Source organism: Podarcis cretensis (genome assembly GCF_951804945.1).
Source record: "Podarcis cretensis genome assembly, chromosome: 12".
Classification (NCBI taxonomy): Eukaryota; Metazoa; Chordata; class Lepidosauria; order Squamata; family Lacertidae; genus Podarcis; species Podarcis cretensis.
The window spans coordinates 3,301,265-3,318,296 of record NC_137181.1 but is presented as its reverse complement, the minus strand read 5'-3'; the positions used below and the strand labels follow the sequence as shown (position 1 = coordinate 3,318,296).

The 17,032-nt window shown below is 50.6% G+C and overlaps 1 protein-coding gene across 2 annotated transcripts in view; it reads left to right on the top strand.

Moving 5' to 3' along the window:
* Positions 1-16,401, top strand: part of LOC307227157 (uncharacterized protein) — a 66,682-nt gene extending 50,281 nt beyond the window's left edge. For both annotated transcript variants that reach the window (XM_079996331.1, XM_079996332.1), the window contains exons 5-9: positions 1,661-1,744; positions 9,461-9,607; positions 11,911-12,042; positions 13,887-14,009; positions 16,216-16,401. In XM_079996331.1, the coding sequence (XP_079852457.1) occupies positions 1,661-1,744; positions 9,461-9,607; positions 11,911-12,042; positions 13,887-14,009; positions 16,216-16,230 (501 nt within the window). In that variant the 3' untranslated portion in view covers positions 16,231-16,401. The remainder of the gene's footprint in view (positions 1-1,660; positions 1,745-9,460; positions 9,608-11,910; positions 12,043-13,886; positions 14,010-16,215) is intronic.
* Positions 16,402-17,032: the final 631 nt, after the last annotated feature.

Genomic DNA, 17,032 nt, shown 5'->3' with positions numbered 1-17,032 from the left:
AAAAGCACACATTCTACTCATGTATAAAAACACCAGCAGGCCTCACAAATAACCCAGAGATGCATTTTAAATAAAAGCACACATTCTACTCATGTCAAAACACGCTGATTGCTGGAGCGTTCGCGGGCCGGATTTAGAAGGCGATTGGGCCAGATCCGGCCCCAGGGCCTTAGGTTGCCAACCCCTGTCTTAATCCTTCCCCCTTCAATGAGTGGGCTGAGCTTTCATCAGATCACCTAGAGATCTCAGCAGCAGATCTTTCCACCCACCACAGGGCACACCTAGTTTGTTTGGCGCCCCCAGCCCCAAAGAGCAGCGTACAGGCTGTGTGCAACCTCTCCCTGCCGGAGGGGTTGCGCACGGCTATGACACAAGCCAAGACAGCGAGCGTGGGTCCCTGCCAGAGGGGCTGCGCGCGGCTATCCCTGAAGCCTTCCGAGTGCAGCGCAAGTTCCCACTGCGCTCCTCAGGCTTTGGGTTCCTTTTGCTGAAGCCGGGAGAGCAAGGCTCTCCTGGCTTCAGAGAAAGGAACCTGAAGCCTCCAGAACGCAGAGGTAACTCACGCTGCACTCCGAAGGCTTCAGGCGGCTATCCCTAAAGCCTGGAGAGCGAGAGGGGTCGGTGCGCACCGACACCTCTCGCTCTCCAGGCTTCAGCGAAAGCAACACGAAGCCTCTGGAGCACAGAGGGAGCGCTCCCTCTGCGCTTCGGAGGCTTCGCGTTGCTATCGCTGAAGCCAAGGAGCCTGCATTCGCTCCATAGGACGCAAACACATTTCCCCTTAATTTTTGGAGGGGAAAAAGTGCGTCCTATAGAGCGAAAAATACAGTACCTTCTGGCCACCTCTGGGCTAAAGGATGGTTCTTGAACCTGGTCTCAGCCTGGGGACTGTGCAGCAGCGAGGCTCCTCTGAGCATGTGCAAACTACGCTGCAATGAGAAAGCAACTAGCGGCAGATCTGTTTTGTGAAAAGGGAATTGCCTAACGTGGGAAATCGGGAGGTTTTTTTCTGGATGTTTCTGAGGCTTGTAAAACCAGAGCGCTGGTGAATTATAACGATGCGAACTCGTAAGGACAGGCTGATTAAGTTGTATTGGAGGAAATACGATTTAAAATGGTGATTAATGATAATGGAAGATTAACACCATTTGATTAATTAGGAAAATGGGTAAATGTCTAAGCAAGGATTGAACTTGCACAGTCGGAGGAAATCGGAAGTGGATGGGGAAATTAGGAAAAAGTATTTTACTGTATGCAGGAAAGAAGGGAGGGAAAAGAAATGTATTGAAAGGGAGGGTGGAAAGTCAGCTTTTAAATGAGTGTTCAATTTGAATTAATTTGTTTAAAATTTGGAAAACTAATGGAACTTAATTGGCAAAGTACACTGCAATGTGTTGACTTAAAGCCAGCCGATGTAAACCATGTTTAGAACTGAAACCAGGTTTGCTGCTATGTAAACCATGTTTAGAACTGAAACCAGGTTTACTGCTATGTAAACCACGTTTAGAACTGAAACCAGGTTTACTGCTATGTAAACCATGTTTAGAATTGTAGAGTTTGAAGGGACCCAAAGCATCATTTAGTCCAGCTCCCTGCAGTGTAGGAGCCACAACTAAAGAATCTGTTTGGATGTTTTAACCATCCCACTTGCATCTTCCAGGCACAACTAACACACTCCTTGGGAACCGGCGAAGAATCCATTAGCAGAGCGAAACAGAGCAGAAGCGAGAAAAAAGCACGAAAGGTCAGTAAAGAATTGGGCAAGTTTGGTCTGGGCTAGAGCGGGTAGAGCGGACAAGCAGAATTTTTTCTCAACTTTGTAATTCTTTGAATGGTCTGCTGAGGCATGTGAGAGATAACTGGTGTCTACAGTACAGTGGATGGGACGCGGGTGGCGCTGTGGGTTAAACCACAGAGCCTAGGGCTTGCCGATCAGAAGGTCGGCGGTTTGAATCCCCGCAATGGGGTGAGCTCCCATTGCTTGGTCCCTGCTCCTGCCCACCTAGCAGTTCGAAAGCATGTCAAAGTGCAAGCAGATAAATAGGTACCACTCCAGCGGGAAGGTAAATGGCGTTTCTGTGCGCTGCTCTGGTTTGCCAGAAGCGGCTTAGTCATGCTGGCCACATGACCCGGAAGCTGTCTGCAGACAAACGGTGGCTCCCTCGGCCTATAGAGCGAGATGAGCGCACAACCCTAGAGTCGTCCATGACTGGACCTAACGTCACGGTTACAGTGGTACCTCGGGTTACATACGCTTCAGATTACATATGCTTCAGGTTACAGACTCCGCTAACCCAGAAACAGTAGCTCGGGTTAAGAACTTTGCTTCAGGATGAGAACAGAAATTGTGCTCCGGTGGCACGGCAGCAGCTCCCAACAGAATATTATTAATAATAATAATAAATCGACAAAACATCAAACATTAAAAACTTCCCTAAATAGGGCTGCCTTCAGGTGTCTTCTAAAAGTCAGGTAGTTGTTTATTTCCTTGACATTTGATAGGGTGGAAATGGCAAGGGCTGCACTTTGGGGTCTCGCGGGCTCTGCACCAACCCAGCGTCAGAGCAGGCCCCATGGCCTTTGGTTCCTACTTCAAGTTGATTTGATTCTTCCTCTGCCCCCTGCCTGTTTCTGGTAATATAATTTATTACTTATACCCCATCCATCTGGCTGGGCCTCCTAAACAGGGCTGCCTTCAGATGTCTTCTAAGAGTCAGGTAGCTATTTATTTCCTTCACATCTGAAGGGAGGGCGTTCCACAGGGTGGGCGCCACCACCAAGAAGGCCCTCTGCCTGGTTCCCTGTAGCTTTGCTTCTCGCAGTGAGGTAACCGCCAGAAGACCCTCAGCGCAGAACGATGTGAGTGGAGACACTCCTTCAGGTATACTGGGCCGAGGCCATTTAGGACTTTAAAGGTCAGCATCAACACTTTGAATTGTGCTCGGAAACGTACTGGGAGCCAGTGTAGGTCTTTCAAGACCGGTGTTATATGGTCTCGGCGGCCGCTCCCAGTCCCCAGTCTAGCTGCCGCATTCTGGATTAGTTGTAGTTTCCGGGTCGCCTTCAAAGGTAGCCCCACGTAGAGCGCATTGCAGTAGTCCAAGCGGGAGATAACCAGAGCATGCACCACTCTGGCGAGACCGTTCGCAGGCAGATAGGGTCTCATCCTGCCTACTAGATGGAGCTGGGAGACAGCTGCCCTGGACACAGAATTGACCTGCGCCTCCATGGACAGCTGTGAGTCCAAAATGACTCCCAGGCTGCGCACCTGGTCCTTCAGGGGCACAGTTGCCCCATTCAGGACCAGGGAGTCCTCCACACCCATCCGCCTCCTGTCCCCCCAAAACAGTACTTCTGTCTTGTCAGGATTCAACCTCAATTCATTAGCCGCCATCTTCCAGGCTGCACCCCTGGTCCTTCAGGGATTTGACCAAGGCACTGCCAGTTGCTGATCAGTGTTGTTCAACGTGGTTGCGACCCAGATGAATATTCTGGGGTGGGGGGGAATAAGAGGGCCCTGAGACCACGGGGGATGGATTAGGCCTTGGATAAGGCTGTCTATGTTCGTCACTGGCTCGGGGGATTATCCTTGCTCTGACAGCCCCTTTCTATCCAAAGATGGCAAGGAAGGGCATAGGGAGGCCATGGGGCTTGGCCACTGTATGCCCCGCTTCAGAAAGGGGGTCACGCACATGGGGATTGTTGTGAGGTCAAGATTTTCCTGGAAGTTTGCCTCTAGCCTGAGAGATTAGATGTCTGCTTCCTCTCTTGCCCACCCAGTGTTGTCGGGAGTCCAGAGCAGCGCTGACTGAGTCAAATTCCCTTTAAAAATAAAATTAAGAAATCTGTTTGCTTAGAGGCTTTGGAAGGAATTAATAGGGATTCACGGCCGCTCGTTAAGAGGAATCTCAGCAGGCTCCGGTTCCAAACACAGGAGGTGCCTTGCCTCAGCTAATCAGCGCTTGCTTGAGACAGAGAGAAAACTTTCCTGCAGGATTCAGGTGGTCCTGTTTGCATCCCAAGGACTCACTATAATGGGCTGTGCATGGGATTGCCTTTGAACAGTGCTCAGGAACTTTCAGACCACAATACCTCAATGGTTCCTCTTCATCCTGGAGAAGAGTGACTAGTGGGGTGCCACAGGGTTCTGTCTTGGGCCCGGTCTTATTCAACATCTTTATTAACGACTTGGATGATGGACTCAAGGGCATCCTGATCAAATTTGCAGATGACACCAAACTGGGAGGGGTGGCTAACACCCCAGAGGACAGGATCACACTTCAAAACGACCTTGACAGATTAGAGAACTGGGCCAAAACAAACAAGATGAATTTTAACAGGGAGAAATGTAAAGTATTGCACTTGGGCAAAAGAAATGAGAGGCACAAATACAAGATGGGTGACACCTGGCTTGAGAGCAGTACATGTGAAAAGGATCTAGGAGTCTTGGTTGACCACAAACTTGACATGAGCCAACAGTGTGACGCGGCAGCTAAAAAAGCCAATGCAATTCTGGGCTGCATCAATAGGAGTATAGCACCTAGATCAAGGGAAGTAATAGTGCCACTGTATTCTGCTCTGGTCAGACCTCACCTGGAGTACTGTGTCCTGTTCTAGGCACCACAGTTCAAGAAGGACACTGACAAACTGGAACGTGTCCAGAGGAGGGCAACCAAAATGGTCAAAGGCCTGGAAACGATGCCTTATGAGGAACGGCTAAGGGAGCTGGGCATGTTTAGCCTGGAGAAGAGGAGGTTAAGGGGTGATATGATAGCCATGTTCAAATATATAAAAGGATGTCACATAGAGGAGGGAGAAAGGTTGTTTTCTGCTGCTCCAGAGAAGTGGACACGGAGCAGTGGTTCCAAACTACAAGAAAGAAGATTCCACCTAAACATTAGGAAGAACTTCCTGACAGTAAGAGCTGTTCGACAGTGGAATTTGCTGCCAAGGAGTGTGGTGGAGTCTCCTTCTTTGGGGGTCTTTAAGCAGAGGCTTGAGAACCATATGTCAGGAGTGCTCTGATGGTGTTTCCTGCTTGGCAGGGGGTTGGACTCGATGGCCCTTGTAGTCTCTTCCAACTCTATGATTCTATGATTCTACCTCAAGGACTGCCTCTTCCCATATGAACCATATGAACCTACCCGGACCCTGAGATCATCTTCTGTGGCCCTTCTTCATGTGCCTCCTCCGTGAGAAGTTTGGAGGCTGGCAACATGAGAGCGGGGCCTTCTCTGCAGTGGCTCCGTCTGTGGAATGCTCTCCCCAGGGAAGTTCTCCTAGTGCCTTCATTATACACCTTTCGGTGCCAGGCAAAAACGTTCCTTTTTAACCAGGCCTTTGGCTGATCTTATACATCCAACACCCTTTTAGAATGTGGTTTTTTTGGGGGTGGGATTATTGAGTTTGGTTTGATTTTATATGTTGTGGTCTTGTTGTGAATCGCCCTGAGACCTCCAGGTATAGGGCAGTGTATAAGTTGAATTAATAATAATAATAATAATAATAATAATTAATAAATAAAAACAAAAAAACTCTACACTTGCACTATATAAAACCCTACTCAACAGGAATAAATATGATTTAGAATATGATAGACAAAAATGGAGTGAAGAGTTAGGGGTACAGATAACAAATGATATATGGGAGTCAAGTATAAAATCAACAGAAATAGCCTCTATGGATCTAAGACTAAGACTTATTCAACAGAAAATAACATTCAGAGTCCACTGGACTCCAGCAAAACTATACCAGAAGAAAATAACAAGGGCAGGCAACCGCTGGAGATGTGGGAGTAAAAATGTGAATTTAGTACATATGATGATTAACTGCCCGATGCTAAGATCATTTTGGTGCGAGGTGAGGATATTTATCGCAAGAGTAATAAAAAGAAATTGTTATTTAGGGGGAATTGAATTTAATTCTAAATTATATTCCGGAAACGTGGGAGATTACAAGGGGTCAAAAAAATAAATGGATGTACCATGCCATATTAGAAGCAAAAAAAAACTTGTTTTAATGAATTGGAAGAGCCGCAAAAAGATCCCATTGAGCACATAGATGATAATATGGACAGACTAGCCGCATATGAAAAAACTGCACGTCGACGCAAATTAAGAATGACTAAATAAAGTGGGGGGGAGAAGAGGTGGGGAAATATTGTTAAAAAGGTGTAGTCATAGCTATATCAGTACTCAAATCTGAATTGTCAAATTGTGTTATTAGTGTTATTATGGTTTTTGTTGTATGTGCTTTTTGTGGTTGTTGTTTGTATTGAAAAAAAGATTAATTAAATAAATAATAACAACAACAACTGGACCAAAGATTTCTGAGTGGGGCTGGACATAGGAAGCAGATGACTCCCTTGCTCAGGCATGCCAACTCCAAGGGGCCAAGGTGTCTTCGACCCCCTCAATGTGGTTTGGGGACTGTTGTTGTTGTTGTTGTTTAGTCGTTTAGTCGTGTCCGACTCTTCGTGACCCCATGGACCAGAGAACGCCAGGCACTCCTGTCCTCCACTGCCCCCCGCAGCTTGGTCAGACTCATGCTGGTAACCTCAAAAACACTATCCAACCATCTCGTCCTCTGTCGCCCCCTTCTCCTTGTGCCCTCCATCTTTCCCAACATCAGGGTCTTTTCCAGGGAGTCTTCTCTTCTCATGAGGTGGCCAAAGTATTGGAGCCTCAGCTTCAGGATTTGTCCTTCCAGTGAGCACTCAGGGCTGATTTCCTTCAGAATGGAGAGGTTTGATCTTCTTGCAGTCCATGGGACTCTCAAGAGTCTCCTCCAGCACCATAATTCAAAAGCATCAATTCTTCGGCGATCAGCCTTCTTTATGGTCCAGCTCTCACTTCCATACATCACTACTGGGAAAACCAGAGCTTTAACTATACGGACCTTTGTTGGCAAGGTGATGTCTCTACTTCTCAAGATGCTGTCTAGGCCTGTCATTGCCCTTCATCCCCCTTCAATCTTGGGGGCAACCCAGTGCCTCTGTCCTTGCTGGAACAGCTCCACAGGCTAGCGGTCTGTTTCCAGGCACAATTCAAAATGTTGGTTATTACCTGTAAAACCCATCCCGGCTTAAATCCAAGCTATTGGAAAGACCATATTCCCTCATACAGTTACAGGGAACCGGGCAGAGAGCCTTCTCGGTGGTGGCGCCTGCCCTGTGGAACGCCCTCCCACCAGAAGACATCTGAAGGCAGCCCTGTTTAGGGAAGCTTTTAATGTTTAACAGACCACTGTATTTTAATATTCTGTTGGAAGCCGCTGAGAGTGGCTGGGAAAACCCAGCCAGATGGGTGGGGTATAAATAATAAATTATTATTATATTATTATTATTATCATATGAAGCTGCCCGGGCTGTGAGATCTTCAGGAGAGGCCCTTCTCTCAGTCCCACCACCCTCAAAGGCACTTGGGAGCGGACGGGACCCAGGACAGGGCCTTCTTGGTGGTGGCTGCCCCCAGACTCTGGAACTCCCTTCCTGGAGAAGCCAGACTAGACAGGTGAAGACGACCTCCTTTGTTCCCGCAGGCTTTGGGGAACTGTTTAAGGAAAGGGCTGGAGCTGCGATGCTTCTGTTGTTACGATCCGTGTGTTTTAATAGATCTCATATAAAAAAATTCTCTGCGTGGAAATGGCTAGGCAGGAAAATGGGCGACAAGGCCTGCAGCTCGTTGGGTAACTGGGCTGGGGCTGATGGGTAAAGGTAAAGGTAAAGGTACCCCTGCCCGTACGGGCCAGTCTTGACAGACTCTGGGGTTGTGCGCCCATCTCACTTAAGAGGCCAGGGGCCAGCGCTGTCCGGAGACACTTCCGGGTCACGTGGCCAGCGTGACATCGCTGCTCTGGCGAGCCAGAGCCGCACACGGAAACGCCGTTTACCTTCCCGCTGGTAAGCGGTCCCTATTTATCTACTTGCACCTGGAGGTGCTTTCGAACTGCTAGGTTGGCAGGCGCTGGGACCGAGCAGCAGGAGCGCACCCCGCCGCAGGGATTCGAACCGCCGACCTTTCGATCGGCAAGCCCTAGGCGCTGAGGCTTTAACCCACAGCGCCACCTGCTGATGGGTATTGTAGTACAAAACATCTGGATGGCATCAGTTCGGCAAAGGCTGGGCTAACTAAGAACGAGTAAAACTAAAAATAAATAAATTTAGGTGCCAGAAAGAGTGCAGTGACATCAATAGGCAAGGAGTTAGGGTTAGGGACCACATGAAAAGATCAAGTTCTTACAAACGCCGAAAGAGTTTTATGAGCATCTGTAACGGTGCCAGTTCCGCAGCTTCTCAGATCTTTAAACTTTGGGGCTCTCCTGCGTTGATCCCATTCCTCTTGTGCTGGGGGTTCTGTCATTTTTGGCTAAGGAATGGCACTCTTCTCTCTAATGATTTATCCCCTTATGATTGATCAGCTACAGTGGTACCTCGGGTTACATACGCTTCAGGTTACACACTCCACTAACCCAGAAATATTGCTTCAGGTTAAGATCTTTGCTTCAGGATGAGAACAGAAATTGGGCTCTGGCAGCGCGACGGCAGCAGGAGGCCCCATTAGCTAAAGTGGTGCTTCAGGTTAAGAACAGTTTCAGGTTAAGAACGGACCTCCGGAACGAATTAAGTACTTAACCCGAGGTACTACTGTACTTTAAAATGAGGCTGCATGTTAAATTGCATGTTAATCTGTGTTTTAAATTGGTCCCCCCCCCCCCATTATGGTTTTTACTGTGATTTTATTTGTGTTAGCCACCCTGAGCCCAGTTCTGGCCGGGGAGGGCGGGGTATAAATAAAATTTGTTATTTATTATTATTATTAAATTGGAAATGGTGGGAATGACTTCAGTTGACGCAGGAAAGATCTTTTGAACCAGATTATCCCTCCTTTCTTTCCTGCGTCAACTGAAGTCATTCCCACCATTTCCAATTTAATAATAATAATAATAATAAATAACCAGATTATCCCTCCTTAGGGACGCAGGTGGCGCTGTGGGTTAAAGCCTCAGCGCCTAGGGCTTGCCGATCGAAAGGTCGGCGGTTCGAATCCCTGCGGCGGGGTGCGCTCCCGCTGCTCGGTCCCAGCGCCTGCCAACCTAGCAGTTCGAAAGCACCTCCGGGTGCAAGTAGATAAATAGGGACCGCTTACCAGCGGGAAGGTAAACGGCGTTTCCGTGTGCGGCTCTGGCTCTGGTCAGAGCAGCGATGTCACGCTGGCCACGTGACCCGGAAGTGTCTCCGGACAGCGCTGGCCCCTGGCCTCTTGAGTGAGATGGGCGCACAACCCCAGAGTCTGTCAAGACTGGCCCGTACGGGCAGGGGTACCTTTACCTTTACCTTTATCCCTCCTTAGGACTCTGCTTATCAGCCAGAGTCCTGTCTCTCAATCTTCTGAGCATGGCTCTGTTCTAACCTTTCTGCTCAGCGGTTCCAACAGGCTGTCATCCCCTTGTCTCCCTCCAGGCCATGTCGAAGCTGGGTCTGCGGCAAATCCACGGCGTCACCAGGATCACGATCCGCAAGTCCAAGAACATCTTGTTTGTGATCACCAAGCCGGACGTCTTCAAAAGCCCTGCCTCGGACATCTACATTGTCTTCGGAGAGGCCAAGGTGAGGGGCGAACAACTCCGGCCCTAGCATGAGGCGCAGTGAGGCAGCTGCCTCAGGCGGCTGAAGCTGAGGGTGTGGAAAGGTGTTGGAGGACAGAGTTCTCTCTCTCTCTCTGTGTGTGTGTGTGTGTGTGTGTGTGTGTCTGTCTGTCTGTCTGTCTGTCTGTCTGTCTGTCTGTCTGTCTTCCACCCTCCAGTGGCGTAACGTGGGTTGCTAGTGCCCGGGGCGGGCAAGGGCTTCTGAACTCTCTCTCTCTGTGTGTGTGTGTGTGTGTGTGTGTGTGTGTGTGTGTCTGTCTGTCTGTCTGTCTGTCTGTCTCTGTCTTCCACCCTCCAGTGGTGTAACGTGGGTTGCTAGTGCCCGGGGCGGGCAAGGGCTTCTGAACTCTCTCTCTCTCTCTCTCTCTCTGTGTGTGTGTGTGTGTCTTCCACCCTCCAGTGGCGTAACATGGGTTGCTAGTGCCCGGGGCAGGCAAGGGCTTCTGAATCCAGTTAGGGGAGCCCACTTGCCTCGGGCGGCTGAAGCTGAGGGTGTGGAAAGGTGTTGGAGGACAGAGTTCTCTCTCTCTCTCTCTCTCTCTCTCTCTCTCTCTCTCTCTCTCTCTCTCTCTGTGTGTGTGTGTGTGTGTCTGTCTGTCTGTCTGTCTGTCTCTGTCTTCCACCCTCCAGTGGCGTAACGTGGGTTGCTAGTGCCCGGGACGGGCAAGGGCTTCTGAATCCAGTTAGGGGAGCCCACTTGGATCACTTGCTGTCCAATAGCATAGGAGAAGGATTTGCTTTGAATAATTGTAGGGATCTCCAAGGGTCATCTAGTCCAACCCCTTGTAATGCCAGAATAACGGTTAGAGGATCCCCCATTGGGGGGCTGCTGCTGTTGCCCAGGACATCCTGTGGGCCGTGTCCCTGGCTCACTGTCCTTCCCTGCCTGCCTACCACCGGGGGCCTCTGGGCTCTGGCCCCCAGCGCCAGCAGAGGCTCTGTCCGCCTTTCTCACACCTCCCAGGCCGGGCCGCCCTTCAGTCTCCAGGCTGTTCAAGGGGTTGTGTTGGCGGTTTGCCTGCCACGGGCACTAGCAACCCATGTTACGCCACTGGAGGGTGGAAGACAGACAGAAAGACACACACACACACACACACACACACACACAGAGAGAGAGAGAGAGAGAGAGAGAGAGAGAGAGAGAACTCTGTCCTCCAACACCTTTCCACACACTCACCTTCATCCGCCCGAGGCAGCTGTCTCACTGTGCCTCATGCTAGGGCCATAGCTGTCAACCGTCCCTTATTTGGCGGGAAAGTCCTTTATCCCAGCGCCTCGTCCCGCTGCTGTCCCTTATTGATGATGTCCCTTAAATTTCCCGGGTTTCAAAGGAAGCAGCTCCTCTCTCTGCCGGCCAGGGAGGAGGGAGGCTCAAGCTGTGTTGCTCACCCAATAAGGAGTCTAAGAACGACTGGGGGGTGGAGCTTGCATGCCTTGTGCCAATCAAATCGGCCGCGTTGCCTGGGGACCCGCCTTTGCTCAGCGCTTCCCAGCAGAGAGGTGACAGTGGTTTACCTTGCTGCATCCCCTTTTCTGGGTTGCTGCGCTGTGGGAACCACCGCTTGAGGCTTCGTTTGGCTGCTGGCTGGGCTTTCTGCCTTTGGCTCGCAGGGGCTCAGAAGTTGAGCATACCTGTGCCCGGAAAATCCCTTATTTTGGCTGCTGATCCCTTACAGTGGTGCCTCGCAAGATGAAATTAATCCGTTCCGCGAGTCTCTTCGTCTAGCGGTTTTTTCGTCTTGCGAAGCAAGCCCATTGACGGCTTAGCGGATTAGCGCTATTAGCGGCTTAGCGGCTTTTAGTGGCTTATCAGCTTAGCGGATCAGGTGATAAGCGGCTTAGCGGCTTAGGAAAAGGGGGGGGAAGGAAAAAAAACCCGCGGGAACTCGCAAGACATTTTCGTCTTGCAAAGCAAGCCCATAGGGAAATTTGTTTTGCGAAGCGCCTCCAAAACGGAAAACCCTTTCGTCTAGCGGGTTTTCCGTCTTGCGAGGCGTTCGTCTTGCGGGCCACCACTGTATTTTCAAGGCTGCTGGTCCCTTACTTTCAAATCTTTATGTTGACAGCTATGGCTAGGGCCGGAGTTGTTCGGGGAATCGTTTCGCCTCTCGGGGTAACCAAACGGGTGTCTTGAGCTAGGCAGGAAACCCAGAGTCTGCGTGAGGCCTTTTTGCCAAGTCTCTTGTGCACATCCAGAGTGGCGAAAGGACTCGGGGTGTGTGTGCCCTCATCGTATTTATTCCCATGCCCTCTTGTCTTCCGCAGATCGAAGACCTCTCTCAGCAGGTACACAAAGCTGCGGCAGAGAAGTTCAAGGTCCCCATGGACCACTCGCCGTTGATCACCGAAGCGGCTCCCACCCTCACGATCAAGGAGGAGAGCGAGGAAGAAGAGGAGGTACGGTGATCTGGTGTATCCAGAGCCATCTTTCCCATTGGGCTTACTGGCGCGTTGTGCCAGGGCGCTGGCCTCTCAGGGGTGCCCCAGCGAGTGGGGGAGCTGCGTGGCTTGGCCTCCCCTTTCCCTGCAGGCCCACCAGCTGTGCCCTGTCAACCATATGACTGGCAGGCATGCAGCTTCCTTCCCAAACTTCCACGGGAGGAGAGCAATCCCCACAGAGGCTTGGGAAAAGGTTGACAACTCGGGGAAATGGGGTGGGGGGGGCGGCAGAGGGATTTTTGCACCACGGCGCCGGATACGCTTAAGACGGCCCTGGGTGCAGCAAGCCAGGAACAAGATCATAAAATAGGGCTCGATGAGCTGGAAAAAGGCAGATTCCATGCTAGTCGAGATCACGAGGAAAGGAATAGGAAACAATACTGCCGATATACAGTCATACCTCGGGATAAATACTCTTCAGGATTACTGCGTTACTTCCGGGTCTCGCCGCTCGTGCATGCGCAGTCAAAATGACGTCACGCGCATGCACGGAAGCAGCGAAATGCGACCCGCGCACGCACACATGCGCAGTCACGTCTTACTCTTCTCTTCACGATGCGAATGGGGCTCCGGAATGGATCCCATTCGCATCCCGAGGTACCGCTGTAATACCGATACACAAAACTGCGGTGCGGCCCCATTTGGGATCCTGTCTACAGTTCTGTTCACCTCACTGCGAAAAGGCAGTGTTCGAAATTAGCTAGGTGCATTTTGCACTGGGCTCTCAGCAACTTGCGACCGAGTGGAGATGCCTGGGCGCCAGGATAGTGCCCGAAATCACCATCTGTGGATCCCTGGATCTGGACTGTTTTCACACACTAATACCCCACCCTGTAGAATTCTGTCAGTTCTATTTTATCTGCACAATTGGAATGAATTTCAGGAACCAGAGTGCTTTTTCTGTGCAGCCCGAGCATCATTAAGAAATGCAATAGCTCAGTGAGAGACGATCGGCTTTGCATGCAGAAATCCCCAGGTTCATCCCCTAACATCATTTCCAGGGACGGCTGGGAGATGATGATGATTTGTTACTCATATTATTATTTATTTAATGTATTTATATCTTGCCTTTATCCCAAGCTGGGAATCAAGGCAGCTTCCAGCATTTAAAATTAGTGCTATACAGTGGTACCTCAGGTTACATACGCTTCAGGTTACAGACTCCGCTAACCCAGAAATAGTGCTTCAGGTTAAGAACTTTGCTTCAGGATGAGAACAGAAATCGTGCGGCAGCGGCAGCAGGAGGCCCCATTAGCTAAAGTGGTGCTTCAGGTTAAGAACAGTTTCAGGTTAAGTATGGACCTCGGGAACGAATTAAGTACTTAACCTGAGGTACCACTGTAAAAGACAAAGGGATACAAACCAAACGAGCCAAGAACAATAATTAAAATACACCAGAACGCCTTAAAATCCAGTTTGCCCTGACAGCAGCATCCTCTGCACCAAAGGCCTGCGTGAACAGGAAGGTGTTAACCTGTTGGCAGAAGGATAACTGGGAGGGAATTCCGCAATATGGGAGCCACCACAAAAAAGACTCTGTCTCTCGGGTCCCCCCTAGCCTTGCCTCTGATGCTGGTGGGACCGAGAGAAGGTGAGATTTTGGCACCCAGGCCGGTTCATGTGGGGAGATACTCTCCATCCCAAACCCTGGAGAGATGCTGCCAGTCCGTGTAGTCTGCACTGAATAAGATGGACCAGTGTGCTGACTCGATCCTCTGTTAGGGAGGTAGATAAACACAGGAGCGGATCTGCTAGCACCTGGAAGGGATCTTCTAAGTCCTCCGCCTTGTATCTCCCGGCAGGTTGACGAAACGGGTCTGGAGGCGAGGGATATCGAGCTGGTCATGGCTCAAGCCAACGTGTCTCACCCCAAAGCGGTGCGCGCCTTGCGTCACAACAACAACGACATTGTGAACGCCATCATGGTGAGTCTCGTATGTGCGGGGAAGTGGGGTGCGTGTGCGAAATCTGAACAATGAACTCCTTGGGTTTTCGGTCCCCGGATGGGGCATGGCGACAGTTCTCTCTGCCTTAGCTGTTTCTCCTTTGGGGGTTTGGACCCCCTTGATTCAAAACATGTGCTTAGGTCAGGAATAGTGGGAGGGATTCTTTTGTTGCACTTCCTGCATTGCGCGGGGTTGGACTAGATGACCGTCAGGGTACCTCTAGGGTGGGCATCTATAGCTGAGAAAGGCCTCAGCTCTGGGCGAAAGGGCCTCTGGATCTGGCCAGCAGGGCCAGATGCTCGCCTCCCTTCATCCCCTGCGGGGGCACCCACCTGTCAATCAGGTAGTATCACAATAACCTGGAAATCAGCTGGTTGTTAGGGCTTGCAAAGCACCATCAGCTGGTTGCTAGGGCTTGCAAAGCACCATGCGTGGCGCCATGCAAACTCCCCAATGAGAGGCTGCTGAAATTTGAGAGACCAAAGTCTGCCACTGCAGTGAACAGGAGGCACTGCTGTCGTCTCCCACCCATAGGGTGGAAATGGCAAGGGCTGCACTTTGGGGTCTCGCGGGCTGTGCACCAACCCAGCGTCAGAGCAGGCTCCTTGGCTTTTAAATCCAACTCCAAGTTGATTTGATCCTTCCCCTGCCCCCTGCCTGTTTATGGTAATATAATTTATTACTTATACCGCATCCATCTGGCTGGGCCTCCTAAACAGGGCTGCTTTCAGATGTCTTCTAAAAATCAGATAGTTGTTTATTTCCTTGACATCTGATGGGAGGGCGCCACCACCAAGAAGGCCCTCTGCCTGGTTCCCTGTAGCTTTGCTTCTCGCAGCGAGGGAACCGCCAGAAGGCCCTCGGAGCTGGACCTCAGTGTCCGGGCAGAACGAAGGAGGTGGAGATGCTGCTTCAGGTCTACTGGGCCGAGGCTGTTTAGGGCTTGAAAAGTCATCACCAACACTTTGAATTGTGCTCGGAAATGTACTGGGAGCCAATGTAGGTCTTTCAGGACCGGTGTTATATGGTCTCGGCGGCCGCTCCCAGTCACCAGTCTAGCTGCTGCATTCTGGATTAGTTGTAGTTTCCGGGTCACCTTCAAAGGTAGCCCCACGTAGAGCGCATTGCAGTAGTCCAAGCGGGAGATAACCAGAGCATGCACCACTCTGGCAAGACAGTCTGCAGACAGGGAGGGTCTCATCCTGCATACCAGATGGAGCTGGTAAAAAGCTGCCCTGGACACAGAATTGACCTGCGCCTCCATGGACAGCTGTGAGTCCAAAATGACTCCCAGGCTGCGCATCTGGTCCTTCAGGGGGCACAGTTACCCCATTCAGGACCAGGGAGTCCTCCACACCCACCCGCCCCGTCCCCCCAAAACAGTACTCGTCAGGATTCAACCTCAATCTCCTCCTTGCTCCTGATGTAGATCTTCACTCACCCCTTCTCCCCAGGGTAGGAGGCATTCGTGCCAACATGTCTTGGGCCAGACCTGTCTCTGTGTTCTGCCAAGAACAGATTAAATGGGGGAAATGAATGTGGATGGATATTTAGATGCGGATAACCTTGTATGCCGGGATGCGGGTGGCGCTGTGGGTTAAACCACAGAGCCTAGGACTTGCCGATCGGAAGGTCGGTGGTTCAAATCCCCGCGACTCTGGGGTTGCGGCGCTCATCTCGCTTTATTGGCTGAGGGAGCCTGCGTACAGCTTCTGGGTCATGTGGCCAGCAGGACTAAGCCGCTTCTGGTGAACCGGAGCAGCGCACGGAAACGCCGTTTACCTTCCCGCCAGAGTGGTACCTATTTATCTACTTGGACTTTGACGTACTTTTGAGCTGCTAGGTGGGCAGGAGCAGGGACTGAGCAACGGGAGCTCACCCCGTCGCGGGGATTCAAACCGCCGACCTTCTGATCGGCAAGTCCTAGGCTCTGTGGTTTAACCCACAGCGCCACCCGTGAGGTATGCTTGGTTGAGGGGCAGTTAAATGTTTGTGCGTTAGCCAAGCCACCTGGAAAGTACTGTGTGCGACAGAGCTGTTTAAAATATGTGGCGCTCAATCCAGGAGGATCCTACGAACACGAGGAGCTGTCCCAACTCAACCCTGCAAAGGGGCAACACGGAGGAAATAGGCTTTGCCACTTTTACATTTGCAATCTCTCTCTCTCCTTTTTCTTTTTGTGCAGGAGCTGACGATGTAGCGACCGGTTTTGGCAAGCCCCCCCAAGCCTCTGCTGCCCACCCCTTCTGTATAGATGCACAGTTAACTCCTATCCAATACAGCTGTTGTTTGTTAGGACTGCAAATAATTAGTCCCAACTATTCTGCATTGAAAATGCTGCTCAATAAACGGTATATTCACTTGAACTGCACATGGGTTTCCAGAGTGTCTTCCTTCCGAAGGGCTCAAAGCTGCTTTGGGAACGGCAGTCTGTCGTTTGTGGTTGTTTTTACATTGTGTTCAGCCTTGCTGGCATTCTCTTCAGAAGAATGGGCAGACTCACCGTATTTTTCGCTCTATAAGAAGCACCAGACCGTAAGACGCACCTAGTTTTTGGAGGAGGAAAACAAGAAGAAAAATATTCTGAATCCCAGAAGCTGTGCAGCGGTCCCTCTTGCTATTCTGGCTTCTGAGATAGCTGCGCAGCCTGCATTCGCTCCGTAAGACAAACACACATTTCCGCTTACTTGGGTGTGTGTGTGTGTGTGTGCGTCTTATAGAGCGAAAAATACGGTAGGTCACTTTCTTCGTAATGCCTCCCCAAAATGCAGTAGTTTGGTATTTGTGGGTATACTGTTAGCCATGAGAGCTAAACCTTTGTCTCCGCAGTTGGAAGAAGCAATGCTTTTGAATACCAGTTGCTCACGTGCTTGAATCCTGATTAGCCATCTGGCCGGGGGATGAGCATCCAGCCGCCTTTCTCCAGCCATTGTAGAGAATGGGTCGTAAAGTAGGCACAATCCTGATTTATAGAAAGGGGAGCTGGCCAACCTTAATTTACT